Here is a 16,526-nt window from a genome sequence, read left to right as displayed (position 1 = left end):
GTTTGATAGCCATTGGGGCATTGGTGCTTGGGGTACCAGATGAAATAGGAAACAGGCCCTGGCTTCAAGGGGCTTACATCCTAGAGAGAGAAAACATATACACAAATAATTAGATACAAATATATGCAGAGTAATTGGGGAGGGGTGAAGAGCACCGATAGCTGTGGAAATCAGGGGAGAGGTGGCACAACATCTGTCCCCCTCTCTCCACCCAGCCAGCCTCTACCATGGTCTATCCCTCATCACTTCTTACCTGGATTGTTGCAATAAGTTGGTACTTGACCTCCTGATTCTGGTCCCTCTTCTCTCCAATTCATCCCTTACTTGCTTGTATTTCATTTTAGTCTATGTGTGTCAAATGCCTAGCACATAGGAGATACTAATCAATGCTTAAATAAAATTCAGTGTGCAAGGGCTAGAAATGGGACAAGATGACCCACGCCTGGTCGGTACCATAGGCAGGAAGAAACCTTGGAATTCCCATCTGGAGTGAGCAGAATAGGAGCCATGACAGAAGGGAGAAGTGTAAGGGGTCTGAGAGAGAGAGAGGGAGATGCCTGCCCGTCATGATCCAACCTCTTCTCATCCACCCTGGCTGACATCAACTCTCCAGCTTTCCAGGATAGGCAAGATCGAAGTTCCGCTCTCAGGGCTGCATCCCCTCTTTCCCTCTCCCCCCATTCAGGCAACAAAGTCTATGAAACTCCCAACTTTTAACAAGTGACGATCATTTCCTCCTGGAACTTCCTGGACCGTATCCCAGTGGAGGGGGCGGGGAAGAGAGGGCGGGGTGAGAATTATAAAAAGACGAAATATTTTTAAAATCCAAAAGCCAAGAGGCAGAACACCACATCGGGGTGTGAACAAACGTGAATACACACACTCACAGGGCCACAAATGCAAACCGATACACTCCAACACAGAGGAAAAAACCCAGATCCACAGGGGGGTGGTTGGAGCAGCCATCAAGGTGGCACACACGCAGAGATGCGCAAGCAGGTGCACACTCAGGGAAACACATATTTATAGTTTCCTGTGTGAGATCATAGATTCACCTAGGCAGATTTAGCATTCCCTCTTATCCCTCTCTCATCCCCCCTCCCCAAAAAGCGCAAATGTAAAGGTTTGCACACACGCGCGCACGCGCGCGCGCACACACGCGCACACACACACACACACACACACACACNCCTCTTATCCCTCTCTCATCCCCCCTCCCCAAAAAGCGCAAATGTAAAGGTTTGCACACACACGCGCACGCGCGCGCGCGCACACGCACACACACACACACACACACACACACACACACACACACACATACAGCCAGCTCTGGGCGGGCTACGTCACCCAGCGAGCTTTCCTTATCGGGACTCCCTGGCCCACATCCTGTGTCCATATTTGGGCATTTACGTCACAGCGACCGGGCCGGGGACTCCAGAAATGGAAGCGGCCCCGGGAGGCGGAAGACCCGCGCCAGCCCAGCAGCCAGTATATAAGTGGGGGCTGCGGGCTGGGGGAGAGGAGCTGCACCTTACTAAACGCGAGGAGCCAGAGGCCGGACCCCTAGCAGCCGCTCCAGGGGGGAATCCCCAGAGCCCCCAAGCCCTACAGCCTAGCAGATCTCAATTCTTCAAAGCCCAAGGCTGGGAGGCAGGATCCCTCCCGCTGCAGAGTACCTGTAGGGAGCACGGATCGTCATTCCCCTACCTCCCAGAGGCAGGGTCCCCAGGGCCCCTTCTGTGCGCTTCCCCATCCTTGAAACCTGGGCTCCCATTCCGCCATGCTGAACATGAGCGAATTCTGCCCGGAAGCGCTTTTCGCCAAGTACCCCGAGGGATGCGTTGAGACCAGCCCGGAGACTTTGCGACCAGGGAGAGACCCCTCCCTCGCTGGCTTCCCAGGAGGTAAGGAGATCTCCACCAAACACAGACACACAAGCTAAAGAGATGAAAGAAGCCCATCTTTTCTCAGTATGAGGCAGTATGGTGGAGAGCCAGGTTCCGCAGGTGGCGGTAGTAGGGATGGATGGATGGATGGATGGATGGATGGATGGATGGATGGATGGATGGGTGGATGATGGATGGATGTGCGTATGCGTTAGCAACCAGGGAACTGAAATATTGCTATGCACAATGGTGCGGGAAAGCGGGGGAGGGAAGGTTGAGGCCAGTGGGGATGGGAGTTGGGGAATAGTCCCTCTTCCCACCAAGACCCCAGATCAGCAATACTGCCATCTCAGCGTGAGCCCTTGCGCTTATCAGGGTCCATCTGCGTGGTCATGCGTGTGTTCCTCCGTGTGCATGTGAGAGATGTGTGTGTGCGCGTGGTCATCGTGTGTGTGCACCTCTGTCCGTGCCCCAGTGGCTCGCTCCCACCCAGCTATAGGGCTGCAAATATGCCTTGGGTTGGCGAGCTTTCGTGTGAGTGCCCAAGGGCACAAGCCTGGTGCTGCGATATTTGTGTGGTGGGGCGGGGGGGGGGAAGGAGTGAAACCTTTTGCACTAGTGTTCGCGGGGGCGACGTAGCGCAGCCTGAAGTGGTCAAGTCAGAGTGGAGTTTCCTAAGCGGAGGAATGTGCGTTACTGACTTCCCCTTCCCCCTTCTCATCTACGCTCTAACGCCCTCGGTCTCCGCTGCTCTCTCCCTGCAGGTGACTTCCTGAGCTCTGCGCTGAGTGGTACTTGTGACACCTCAGATTATTTCTTTCTGGAGGGTCCCTCTCCCCCACCCCAGCCTGGCCTCAGTTATACTGGCAGCTTCTTCATCCAGGCCATTCCCGAGCACCCACACGACCAGGAGGCCCTGTTCAACCTCATGTCGGGGATCCTCGGCCTGGCTCCTTTCCCTGGGCCGGACGGGGCTGTCCCTCGGGCTCCGCTGGACGCGCTGTACGCTACTAGCCCGGACACCTCACTGGCTGGGCCCTTGGACCTCTTCCCGCCTGACCTGGGCTCCGCCACCCCCTTTCCGGAGACGCCGTGGGAGACCTCACCGACTGCGGGCGCCTCCCCGCAGTGCCTCTATGAGCCTCAGCCGTCCCCACCCGACGTCAAGCCGGGCCTCCGAGCCCCTCCTGTCTCGCCCGCCCTAGACGCCGCTCCGGCCTTCAAAGCCCCCTACGGGCCTTGGGACCTCTTGTCGGCAGGTACTCCCAGCTATCTGCCCCAGGGAGGCTATCAGCCTAGCCCCGAGGCTGGCTTCCCCCCGCTGGGCTCCAAGATAGAGGATCTGCTGCAAATCAGCTGTCCCGCGGAGCTGCCAGGCCCGGCCAGCAGAATGTACGGTGGCACCTATGATGCCTTCTCCCTGTCCAGCTCCAGTCAGCTGCCCTCGGGCGACTTTGGGGAAGGGGGCGAGGGCCTCCAGCCAGGGCTCAGCCTGAGCCCCCCCGGGGAGGGCGGCGGCGGTGGGGACCTGCTAGCCCGGGCGCAACCTTCCCCACTCAGCCTCGCCCTCCCTGGCCCAGCCTCAGACTTCTCGGTAGTGCCACCAACTGCGACTGATTTCCCTGGGGCTGCGCAGCTCCCACCACCGACGGCGGCTCCGCAGCCATCTCAGCCGCCGCAGCCGCCGCAGCCCGCACAGGCTGAGCCTAGGCGTAAGGGGCGGCGGGGCGGCAAGTGCAGTCCTCGCTGTTTCTGTCCTCGGCCCCACGCCAAGGCCTTCGCCTGCCCGGTGGAGAGCTGCGTCCGCAGCTTCGCCCGCTCGGACGAGCTCAACCGCCACCTGCGCATCCACACTGGCCACAAGCCTTTCCAGTGCCGGATTTGCCTGCGTAACTTCAGCCGCAGTGACCACCTCACCACGCACGTGCGCACCCACACGGGTGAGAAGCCTTTCGCCTGCGACGTGTGTGGCCGTCGCTTCGCGCGCAGCGACGAGAAGAAACGTCACGGCAAAGTGCATCTGAAGCAGAAGGCCCGGGCCGAGGAGAGACTCAAGGGGCTGGGCTTTTACGCTCTGGGCCTCTCCTTTGCTGCCCTCTAAACTCTTTCTTAGTTCGCCCTACAGTGTACTGGATGACCACGGAGGCTCTGCGCTATGACTAGAGACAGCCTACTGTTGGCACTGATGTCAGGAGGCCAAACCCTCGACTAGCTTCGTCCTCGCCCCATCCTTTGAACCGGGACCAGAACCCCAAGGGTCCCCCAGTCCCATTCCTCTAATGGGTCCCGCCATCCCCCTCTCCCCGCCCCAATCCCTTTTCCCTACTGCCACTCCGGACCAACGCCAGGGGGCGATCTTAATTTTTCTCGGTTTTGTCCGAGGGTCGCCGCAAGTTGGTTTTAGTTGAGTGTGCCCGGCCAAGCCTGGAAGGTTGACTGTTCAGCACCACTGCCCGAGGACAGCTCCTCCGGAGCTCCTGGCCCAGGGAGCCCTATCTCTCCTACCAGGCACTTTTCTTTTCAAAGACTCAGGACACAGACGATTGTCTTTTCTACTCTGGGCCCCGACTCCCCTCACGCCCCCCCCCACCCAGACGCGGGGGGCTGGCAGAGGTATAACCCTCCATCCAGCCCACTGGACGGGTTAGGGAGAGTGTTTCTTTGTACAGATCTGTCTGAGGAACCCTCGGGTACGGCGTTCGGTTTTCTGGTTATTATTTATTTATCGATTTTGTAAAGCAGATGCTGCTCTCAGGCAGGTGATAAAACTGTGTTTATTTTTGCAATTAAAGCGTTTGCGCGAAAAAAAAAAATGTCCAGTTGCTGGCTTCCTTCAGTTTGCTGCAACCTGCCGCCTTCTCTGCCCCCCTACTTAGTACTATGAGACTCCTGGTCTGGCTCTACTTACTAAAAGGGAACCTTTGGTCTGATAAGCTACCTGAGAGCTCTTTCCCTCAAGGAGAACCTAGTCTGAAGGGAAGAGTCTCAGCCTTTGCCTTCAGGGAATTAGTTTGATAGGGATATTGAGGAGGGCCTTGGCTCTTCAGAAACTCATCTGATGGGGACGGTGGGACACACAGAAAAAGAATCCGGTCCATGCCATAGTAGCTCATAGGATGTTGTAAGGATCAGATGAAATGTGTATGTAATAAAAATTTACCAGCTATGATTATGTAACTTAGCATGGACCAACCTGTTGGGAAACAGGGAGAGTCTGTTCCTGGAGGAATTGGATCCCAGATATCTACCCTTCTACACACATCAGAATGACATGCATGGAACAACATGGCCTAGAGGCTAGATTGCTGGCTTTGGAGGCAGGACTTAACGTTCAAAGCTTACCCAGGAATTAGCTGTGTGACTCTAGGCAAGTCACTTAATTTCTCTGAACCTCCATTTCCCTATCAGTAATACCAAAATAATAATAGCATCTACTCACAGAGTTGGTGTGAAGACTACACGAGATATTATGCTGTACATAAAGCAAAGCAATCTGCAAGCCTTAACATGCACTATAAATTGTCAGCCATTGTTATTGTTATATAATATCACATCCAGTCAGAATGGTAGAAGAAAGGAGTACTTTGGTAGAGATTGGAGCAACATGACATCATAGGGTGAAGTTAGTCTGGGAAGGTTTCCAAAAGGAGGTGAGTGGTGGAGTTGAGTTTGGAAGAAATCCAAAGACTAGATTTGGCAGCAGAGAAACAAGGAAAGCTGGTTTTCAAAACCCTGCCAGGGTAACTGAACACAATGATAATAATACACACTAACTATAGTTTCTGACACACCTTTACTGTGTATGTTAAAGGATCACTGGCTCTTAATGACATAAACTAAATCCCTCATTTTACAGATAGTGAAACACACACACCTCTATTACATATAATAATGATGATAACAAGAACTCATTTATATAGCACCCGACCATTTATAAAGTTCTTTCCCAAATTCCAGTGGGTATTGTAACACATCATTATCTCCATTTTACAGATCCAGAAGCAAAGTGTACCTGGGGTATAGCATACATATATATGCATGACACATAGGGGCATTATATGTAATATATACATATGTAACTACTTTATAATATATACACAAAAATAAAAAGATGGTTCCTATATCTAGTTGTTTATCATTAAGGAGGTCCCAAGTGAATTTCCTATTTAATGGTTGGTTCCATGTTCCTGAGACCTTTTCATCCCCTAGCCTGATGGTAATGCTGATGGCTGATAACCTACATGTGGCTTTTAAGATTTGCAAAGCAGGAGAAGAGTGGAGTAGTGGAATAGGTGTTGAGGTTGGAATCAAATAAGACTCAAGTACTTCAAATCTGCAACTTATTTCTTGTTGTTTCCTTGGCTTCCTTATCTGCAAAATGGGGGTAATAATTTTTGCATTGATTGTCTCGAAGAGAGTTGTAGGGGAAAAATGCTTTCTAAACTGAAAAGTACTATATAGATCTGTGTTTGTACTTTTTAAGAATAGGGAATGGGAAGATTAGACCTGTGATTCCATAAGGCAATAAGGAACTCTTAGGTGAGGAAAATCCCTCTTCCAATGCAGGTTGCCACTTCTCTACAACTTAAAGTCTTAGAAAGTTGTTCAAGGTCACATAGTCAGTATGTATCATGGACAGGATTTGAACTTAGGTCCTTCTGGCTTCCAGTCTCCCTATCGACTAGACCAGGGACCTCAGGGCCACGTGGGATCCTCTCGGTCTTCAAGTGCAGCCCTTTGACTGAATCCAAACTTCATAGAACAAATCCCCTTCATAAAAGGATTTCTTCTGTAAAAGTTGGACTCAGTCAAAAGGCCACACCCAAGGACCCAGAAGTGACTAGTGATTAGACCATGCTGCTATTATTGTTATCATTATAAGTTTGTCCTCTGTAAAAGTGAAGGGATTGGATTATGACTTCAAAAGTCTCTTCCAGTTCTGACATTCTGTGAGACAGCTGAGAACCTAGGAAAGGTGGGTCACAGAAATGGGGCCCAAGTTTGGGGTACACTCTGGATCCTACTATCAAAGAATTCCCTTAACAATGGTTTACCCACCTGCTCTTCCTCTAGGATTACAGTCAGCAGCTTTGCTGGGATACTACAGGTGCTTAACATGGGGGGGCTACTCCCCACAAATAGGAAGGACCCCCCCTCCCCAGTTCTGCTCCCTTATTACACAACCTCCATAAGCTCAGGAGTTCTTGCTATTTGCCTCTCCATTCTGGCGCCAAACCTAGAACACACACACACACACACACTCCCCAACAGCCACTAATAGGAATGAATAGTTCACATTTATATAATACTTAAAGGTACTTTCCTCACAATAATCCTGTGAAGAAGGTAGTGTGAATATTATTCTCATTTTACAAATGAAGCAATTGAAGTGATTGACTTGCCCAGAATCACAGCTAAGTAATGTTTAGAGCCAGACTCAAATTAGGGTCTTGTCTCTGAAGCCAGTACTCCCTCTTCTTTACCAGGCTGCCTCAGGCCTGGCGAATTCCAAAGTTACAGATAATCTGGCTGTCATCAGAGCCTAATTTCTATGATAAAGTACAACCTCCTAAGATTCAAGGGAACTGGGAGCTTAGCCCCTTCTTCTGATACACCCCATGTGTTTTGTCACTTCTGGTGACACACGTGATGCTAAATAAAGGACATGAACAACCAGAATCTGGAGAGGCTCCTGGATGGCCCCCTAGTCACCATGACAAAGAGACTGTGCCAAAGAGAATTGGCCACTGAGCTAAGAGGCCACCCACTCAGAAGGCTTAAAGGAAGAAATGAAACACCTACCACTCCATCTCTCTTAACCCATCTTCCAAAGTGTGGTTTGGGACTTCACCAATTCTCTCTTGGACTTCTAGCAAGTGTGTAAGAAGGTTTCCCTCCCTTTTCTCCTCCTTAGGAACAGTAAATGTGACTACAGGCAATATGATAGTGAGAATGTTTTACTGAGTTGAGCCTGAGACTCAAGTCTTTCACTGCTTCTTTTGCTTTGGATAGTTTTCCTGAGCACGGGTAACCCAGCATCAATCCTGAAAAGAATGTCCCTAGACTTGAGAGCTACCTCATGAGCTGGAGAGGTCTAAAATCATTGAGAGGTCCAGTCAAGGCACTGGTTGCCCAGTGGGAGGAGCTTCCTACACCTTTGTCTTGAGGAAAAGATCATCACCACCACCCCTAAGAAAACGAGCCATGCATTCCTGGCTGGGCAGGAGATGTGGGTCTTGAATGAGTACTCAGATGGTACATATCTGAGGTAACTGTTCAGCAAACCCAAAACTCTCCTGGAAGTCTTTGCCTCTCAGAAGAGTATAAAAGTCATTTTATGCTTTAACTATTTGTCAATGAATACAGTTTGGTCTTCTTTCTTATAAGCACTTTATTTGTGGTAGAAAAAATAAATAGCTGTTCTGCAGAGACCTGATATCTCCTCAGAGAGGAAGCTTAGTCCTATGAATGGGTATCTGAGGGATTCAGAATCATAGTCAGACCTCCAAGGTCATCTGGTCTGATACACACTGGACCAAGAAGCCTCTCAACAGTATTTCTGAGAAGTTTTCATCCAATCTTTGTTTGAAGATCTCCAGCAAGGCCTTATCCACTTGCCTCCTTATTTCATCCATTATACTTTGTTGTTGTTCAGTCGTTTCAGTCATGTCCAACTTTTTGTGACCCCATCTGGAGATTTCTTGGCAAAGATACAGGAGTAGTTTGCCATTCCTTCTCCAGCTCATTTCACATATGAGGAAACTAAGGCAAACCAGGTCAAGTGACATGTCCAACGTCACACAGCTAATGTCCGAGGCCACATTTGAACTCAGGAAGATGAGTCTTGCTGACTTCAGGCTGGACTCCCGGTATCTGACTTCTGGTTCTCTATCCACTTTGCCACCTACCTTGGGTACATCAATTAACTTTTCTAGAAGGCACCTATTAATATCCTTTTGAAGATACCTTAGACATGAGCCACACCCCAACTTTAAGAGATTTACCCTAGTGTAGAAGTTCTACTCTGGGGTAAGGACAAAATGAGCCCAATAGTTCAAAAAGAGTTTCTAACTTTATCTTATTATATTCCACTCTACAATCCCTTAAGCTCCAGTCAAATTTCCCAATCCTCTTTATGTGTGTGTATGTGTATATATGCATATGCGTGTATATGTATGCATGCATGTGTGTATATGTGCATATGTGTATATGCATTTATGTGTGTGTGTGTGTGTGTGTGTGTGTACTTCTACATTTGTTCCCTGTGCTAGAATAGCCTGTCCTCCCCTCAACCATTGTGGAATTCAAAGCCATTCTGCAAAGTCCAATTCAAATGCCCTCTCCTCTTTCAAGCCTCCTCCAGTCCCCATGGCTGGCATGATCTTTCACCCCCTCAGATGTGATGCAGCCACTGTTTGATCCCTCCCTCCCAGACACTTATCAATGTATTCTTTTACATTACTGTTATCTGCATTCATCTGTTAATCCCAAGCTATTAGCTCCATATCTCATCAACACCACATACCACCATGGTCACTCCCCCACCTAACACTAGGCTCCATACTCAGAAGGCTCCTAATTCATGTTTGTTGAATTAAACGAAATCATAGAATCTCAGAATGTGAAGAAACCTCAGAAACCACCTAGTTGAACCCGTACCTGATCAAGAAACCCCTTTACAATATCTCTGAAAAAATAGTCATCAAACTTTGACTTAGTCTTTCAGTGGCAGGGAACACTTTGCCCCCTAAGGCAACCCATTACACTTTCAGATAAGTCTAAAGAGAAAGAAGTTTTTTGAGCCTAAATTGGAAACACTTCAACTTCTCCCCACGGCTGCTTAGTACTGCCTTTGGGTCAAACAGAACAGGTTTAATGCCTCTCACCAAGAATAACACAAGCTCACAGGTTTACAAAGTGCTTTGCATGTATTATCTCATTTAATCTTCACAACAACCCTGTGAGCTGGATACTATCATAATACCTATTTATAGAGGAGGGAAGTGCCCAGGTCATTCATTAACAAGGTCTGAGGTAAGATGCAAACAAACTTGCGCCACCTAGTGGCTATTGGGAGCCATACATCTTCACATTCCTGAAGATAACAATTAATTCCCTGACTACCCTCCAACTCACCTCTAGTTTTCTGTTCTTCTCAGGATTGTTCATTTGGTACTTTTTTACGTGGTATGATTTTATTCAAACATATCTATATACAAATTTGTATTGGTTTACGCATATGTATGTAAATATATTACTTTTGGCACGAGACCTAAGAATTCACTGGGCTGGAGAACTGTTTGGTGCCTGCTCTGCAGTTTACTTAGTCTTAGAACTCTAGGACTGGGTCACTGAGAGGTAAGTTCAGTGGTTTGCCCAGTCACAGAAATAGGACCTGAACTCAGAATCTAACAGACTCAAGACCCTGGTTCTCCACCCCTCTCATATGTAAATGCATGTACTTAGAAATGTTTGTGTGTTTCTAAATGTATTGTTACAGTATATGAAAAATGCCCATTTTATGCATACTAATAGAAGAACCATGATGTAATCGAGTTCTGTGCTTAGATTCAGGAAGACCCAGATTCCAGTCCTAATTCTGACCCTGTCTGTGAAAATCCTACATAAGTCACTTACCTTTTCCACTCCTTAGGATTCGGTTTCCAAGTCATTGAAGAAATCTCATTTACTTTGCATATTCATAGATCATAGCACCATAGACTTGCACTGCCCAAACTCATGTTTAACTGGTAGGCCTTGGACAGGTCAGGGTTGGGTCCCATGCTTCAGTGAGGCATAAAGGCTGGTCTTGGTTGGAAGTCTACCACTCAGAAGGCATCTAATAGCTATTTTGTTCAATTGAACTGGGAAGGGTTAGAAGAGAGGGGATGAAGGATTGGAGAAAGAGGAGGATTCATAAGGAGGTGGAGGAGTTGGGAAGGAAAAGGAAGAGGAGCTAGAGGTTGTGGGGAGGAGGGAGAAAAACATTTAGAAGAGAAGGAGGAGAAGAGGAGAGAGGAAGAGGAGGGTGAAAGTGAAAGAGAGGATGGTAATGGGGCAGGCTAAAGCAGAAGTGGGAAAAAGAAAAGGAGGGAAAAGCAGGCACAGCTGAGAGCCCGGGATGCAAATGAAGACAGCTGCTGAGGCTGGTAAAGAGCACAGCTCAGGATGGCTGTGTCTCTGTGTCTCTGTGTCTCTCTTTGCCAACCTGATTGCCTGTCTCTGTCTCTGGCTTCCTATTTCTCTTTGTTTCAGCTATTTCTTTCTGTGAATGTGTAAAATGCCTCTCTGTCTCTACTTCTCCTCCTTCCTGTCTCTGACTTCATTTCTCAATGTCTCTGGCTCTCTGGCACACACTAGGTGGGTTTTAAGATAAACATTTTTAGAGCCAGAGTTCCCATAACAACCAAGTGGTAGCTGCTTGTCTGTGAGACATGGCGTGGGCATGCATACGCACACATAAATGCACACAAACACGGACATGCATGGATTCATACACAGAAATACACATAAGCAAATATACAGAAAACACACAAAAATAGATATATATGCAAACACAGACACACAGATCCACACAAGCACATATAGAGATTCACACAGACACCAAGCCCAGATACACACAAATCAGATGCGCATAGATACGGAAATATGAAACAGAAAAACCATACAAACACATCAAGCTACATGCACAAACACCCAATCACACAGAGACACAAAGGCACACAGATATACAGAGAAACATGCAGACACAAAAGTACAACTGTGCACAAATTCAGGCACACAGGCATACGCTGCCACACCCAGGAGATGCACATGGACACAGAGAAACACAGTGACTCACAGGCAGATACAGATCCATGAGAATAGAGGAAGGGGAGACAAACAGGTTGAATTACAAACAAAGAACCAATTCAACAAATATTCATTCAACAAACATTTAACCAAGAAATAAATTAGCATCAAATCAATCAACTGATTGCTTTGGCCAATCAAAATTGGCCTTTACATTACATCCAAGGTAAGAGTAAATGTTTTGGGGAAAATCAAACTTGGGCAGGACTTTCACTTTGGGAAACTATGAGGTCCTCGAAGAAGTCATTTCTTCTTTGACCAGTCCAAGGACACTTCTTAGAAGAAGGTGAAGATATCAGTTCAAGAGACAACCCCTTTTTATGTAGAAAGGGGCCATCATTCTTGGATGTATCCTGGTCCAAACTTCCTGCACTGGTCCTGGGACCTAGGCCAGCATAGCTAGAGGAACTCAAGTGTCCCAATGGACCAATGTAGCCAGGTGTTATGGCAACCAGATGTAATAATGGTGGCATGAGTTATCCTGTCTCCAAATCCTGACAAGATCTGAGTATACTTGGGAGGAGGGAGAAGTGTTTATCACATAAATGAAGAAGCCAAGAGAGAGCACACTGTAGTCACTGAGTGAAGCCGGTATGCAATACTAGGGAGTATAGGGCAGAAAGGGGATTAAGTGCAGTCTATTTCATGTTCGTAGTGTGTGAGGGAGAAAGGTTATGTAGGCGGGTCTCCTCTGAACCCCTTTGGTATTAGACAATGGGGCAGAGTGGATTCTAGGGCCAGGCAGGAGCTGGCAAACCCTTGCTGGGGAATTGGCTGAAGAGGTTACGAGAGCCTTGGCCCCCAAAGCCAATCCCCACTGAACAATATCAGCATTTGGACAGCACAATAAGGAAAGAGCCCTAGGACTCTCCAAGTGGGAAAAGAGCACTCAGGGGAAAATCAATGTCCCCACTCTGGAAGTGAAAGCCATTGGCAGCAAGTGGCAAATGCTTCTGTGAGCATGTACATGTACAGCCACGTTAGATGTGAAGAACTGCAGGACACTGGAAAGAATCTTTGGATCTAAGTTCAAATCCTGGCTCTTCTATTTACTGCCTGTGTGACCTTGGGCAAGTTATTTACCTGTAAGATAAAGGGGTTGGACCAGATGGTCTCAAAGGTCATGCTTCTAGCTCTAAATCTACCATCCAAGAAAGCAGAGCTTCTTAGCCTTTTTTGTGCCCTGGTCCCCTTTGGTGGTGCCTGGCGAAGCCTATGAATCCCTTCCCAAAACCATGTTTTTAAGTGCACAATAAAATACCTAGGATTACAATGGAAAGCAACTGAAATAGAGCTATCAATTTTTCAAAAGCTAGGTTCCTGGATGGACCCCCAGGTTAAGAACCCCTGCTCTAAAGACTGGGCAAAAAAGATGGGAAAAAAAGTTTGACCTTATACTGAAAGGATACGCACCAGGAATGCTAAACCTATGAATGAGCTGTGGTTGGCAATGAATTTAAGGACAAAATAAGAGAAATAGGGGATCATTTTCTCTAGACTGAGAAAAACAGGATAGGCCCACTGCCCAGGGAGAAAGGAAAGATGATAAAGGATGATGGAAAGAAGACAGAATCACTGGATTCCCATTGGCTTCCATTTTTCTCTGCCAAAGAGAATGGTCTTTGGATTGGAAAGGACAGAACAAAGATGGCAGATGGGGAGGCAAAACCCAAGGTAAGAAGGGTAAGAATAAGAAAGAATCTCACTGTCCTTGAGGAACTCAAGTCATCTGTCCAAGATAAAGCACAACCCAAGATGAAAGTCTTCTTGATAGTTCATAAATGTTTGTTGAATAAAAGTGCCTACTCAGTCCAGAATACTATGCTTGGCATTGGAAAGAAAGGGTATTTAAAAAAAAAAAAGAAAAGGTATTTAGAGAGATCACATGATCCCTGACCATGGAGCTTGGATAGTAATGAAAGCTGACGTTGATATAGCACATCAAGGTGAGAAAATGCCTTACCTGTATTTTCACTTGATCCTCAGATCCAAACATGGTCTTTTTACATAGGAAGCTCCAGTGGCTCCAATTGCCTCCAAGATAGATGAGAGAGAGAGACGGAGACAGAGACAGAGACAGAGAGGGAGAGGGAGGGAGAGAAAGAGAGTAAGACAGACAGACAGAGAGAGACAGAAAGACAGAGGAATAAATATATTGTGAATAAAGGAATGAATAAATAAAAAGAACAAATAAATAAGTGAATGATTAAATAGATGAATCAGTAAATAGATGAATGAATAGCTAAATAAATGAATAACTAAATGGGTAGCTAAATAAATAAATGATTTAATTAACTGACTAGTTAATTAATAAACCATGCTCTCCAGTTTGGCATTTGAAGCCCATAAAAATTGGACTCCAGAACATTTTTCTAGACTTGAAGCACCTTCATCATGTTCCATGCAAACTGGCCTCTTTGTGCTTGGACCTAACATTCCATATCTAGTCTCCATACCTGTATTCAGGCTGTTATCATCCACACCTGCCTGACATGCCTTCTCCCCATCTGTGCTTCCTAGAATCCCCCATTTCTTCCATGGTTCTTCTCCAATGCCACGGAGCATATACACGGGTCTAGCCTACCTTCTCCCCTTTCCAAATTACTTTGTATTTCCTTTGAGTTTATTTCACTGTGTTCACATTGTTTCCTATTTAAAATACAAGCTTCTTGCAGACAGGGGTCAGTATGGTTCTGTCTTTTGTATCCTCAGCACCTGGCATGTGTCTAGCATATAGTGGGTGCTCAATAAATGCTTTGACTGAATTGAATGTATGATAATAATAAAATAACTCAAATTTCTATCATATTTTAAGATGTGAAAAACACTTTTCTCAAAATTCAGTGAGTTGAGTTGAATGAGAATTACTATTCTTATACAGATGGGGAAAAAGAGGATCTGGGAGGTAAAGAGACTTATTCACTACACAAGACTGCCTTTCCGAAAGACCTGGGGGCAGGTGTCATTACTGAGCCAACATCACTGTACTTTGAAACAATATAGAAAATGTGAGAGGGGCCCCAGAACTGGAAAAGGGCAAACATTCTTGGCTTCAAAAGAGAAGAGAGTAGCACCTGTCAACTGGAGGCCAGTGAGCTTGAATTCAATTCCTGGAAAAAATTCTAGAATGGCTTATTAGAGTAAAGAGATGTGAGCATCTAGCAGCAGTGACCACAAAGAGCCAACCCGGCTCAGTCCAGAGCAGGTCATGCCAGATTCACCTTGGCTCCTTTTCTGATAGAGTAACTAGACTGGTAGATGAGGGTAAGCCTACAAATAGAATATTTAGCAAAGTATCTGACAAATTATCTTAATCTTTTCAATTGATTTGTTGATCTTTAAATTTTTTCTATTTAAAATTTAATTTGTTTTAATTAATGAAAATCTATTTTCTCCACCTCCCACTGAAAAAAAAAAGAAAAACAAAAACCTCATAACGAATAGTTATGTTATCCTTTTAGAAAAGATGGAGACATGTGACCTAGACAAGAGTGAAAAACTGACTGGATGACTGGTCTCAAAGACAAGTCATTGATGAGTTTATGTCAACCTGGAGTCCCTTGGATCTGTGCTTGACCCTACAGTGTTTGCCATTTTGATCAATGACTTGGATAAAGGCATAGTTGGCAAACTGATTAAGTGTTCAGGTGTCAGATTGCTAGGAGAAAGAGCTAACATGCTGCATGACCAAAGCAAGATTCCCAAAGATTACAACAAAATCCAATTTAACAAGAGGTAAATGTAAAGTCCGATGAATGACTTCAAAACAAACGACCTCACAAGTACAAGATGGAAGAGGCATAGCCAATGGCCAGTTTGTCTGAAAGAGAAAGGTTTAATGGATTGCAGGCTCCACACAAAGAAGAGATTTGATATGGCAAGCAATGTGGGCAGTTGAACTGAGACCCAGAACATGGAAGATAATCTCTGTGTGTTATGCCCTGGTTAGACTACATCTAGAATAGAAGGTTCATGAGTCTGGGAACATTTTAGAATGAATATTGTCAGGCTGGAGGCCAACCAGAGGAGAGAGCCCAGTTTGATAAGAGGCCTTGAGTTCAAACCTTAAAAAAATCAATGGAAAGAACTAGGGGTGTTTAGCCTGAGGAAGAGAAAGGAAAAGAAGACTTAGGGGGCACAAGATATTGGTCTGCAAGTATGTGAAAGACTATATGCAGAAGGATTAGCCTTGTTCTACTTGGTCCCAGAGGACAGAACTTGCAGCAATGGGTGAAAGTTTCAAAGAGGTCATTTTAGGCATGATGTCAGGGGGAAAAAAAGACATTCTAACAATGAGAGCTGTCCAAAATGGAATGGGCTGCTTTGGGAAGTAGTTGGCATCTCCTTCCTAGAGGTCTTCAAGCAGAGGTTGGATGGTCACTTGTCAATGTCATACAGAGAATTCTTGGCCTGGGACAGGTCAGATTAGATGCCCTCAGAGGCTCCTTCCAACTCCAAGATTCTGTCAACACCTCTGCACAGGGGAAGAAACAGGCCCAGACAAGAGAAGAGATTTTTCCAAACTCACATATCTGAACCATGAAGGAAGATTGTTCTGACAGCTGAATGAAAGATGTGTTGGAGATGGGAGGCAAGAAAGCCCATTAAAATAGTTCAGGAAAAAGGAGGTGAATAAGGGAGGCAGGGACATTTCTTTGATGCTCAATTTGCTCATAACAAACATAAGTATGCAAAGAGTATATAACAGCATCTAAGGACCTAATAAAGACTAGCTTTTATATAGCACTAAGGCTTGCTAAGTCAACTCCTCGGTCAATCCTCACAAGA

At 46.3% G+C, this 16,526-nt stretch overlaps 1 protein-coding gene across 1 annotated transcript; it reads left to right on the top strand.

The window, feature by feature from the left end:
• Positions 1-1,780: 1,780 nt before the first annotated feature.
• On the top strand, positions 1,781-3,987 carry EGR4 (early growth response 4). The gene is made up of 2 exons (XM_027839918.1): positions 1,781-1,904; positions 2,651-3,987. Exons 1-2 carry the CDS (start codon positions 1,781-1,783, stop codon positions 3,985-3,987), a joined length of 1,461 nt encoding a protein of 486 aa, XP_027695719.1.
• Positions 3,988-16,526: the final 12,539 nt, after the last annotated feature.

The sequence above is a fragment of the Vombatus ursinus genome, unplaced genomic scaffold (assembly GCF_900497805.2).
Source record: "Vombatus ursinus unplaced genomic scaffold, bare-nosed wombat genome assembly UNPS02014837.1, whole genome shotgun sequence".
Lineage (NCBI taxonomy): Eukaryota > Metazoa > Chordata > Mammalia > Diprotodontia > Vombatidae > Vombatus > Vombatus ursinus.
Note: the sequence above shows the minus strand (reverse complement) of the source record. Positions and strands in the feature narration are given on the sequence as shown.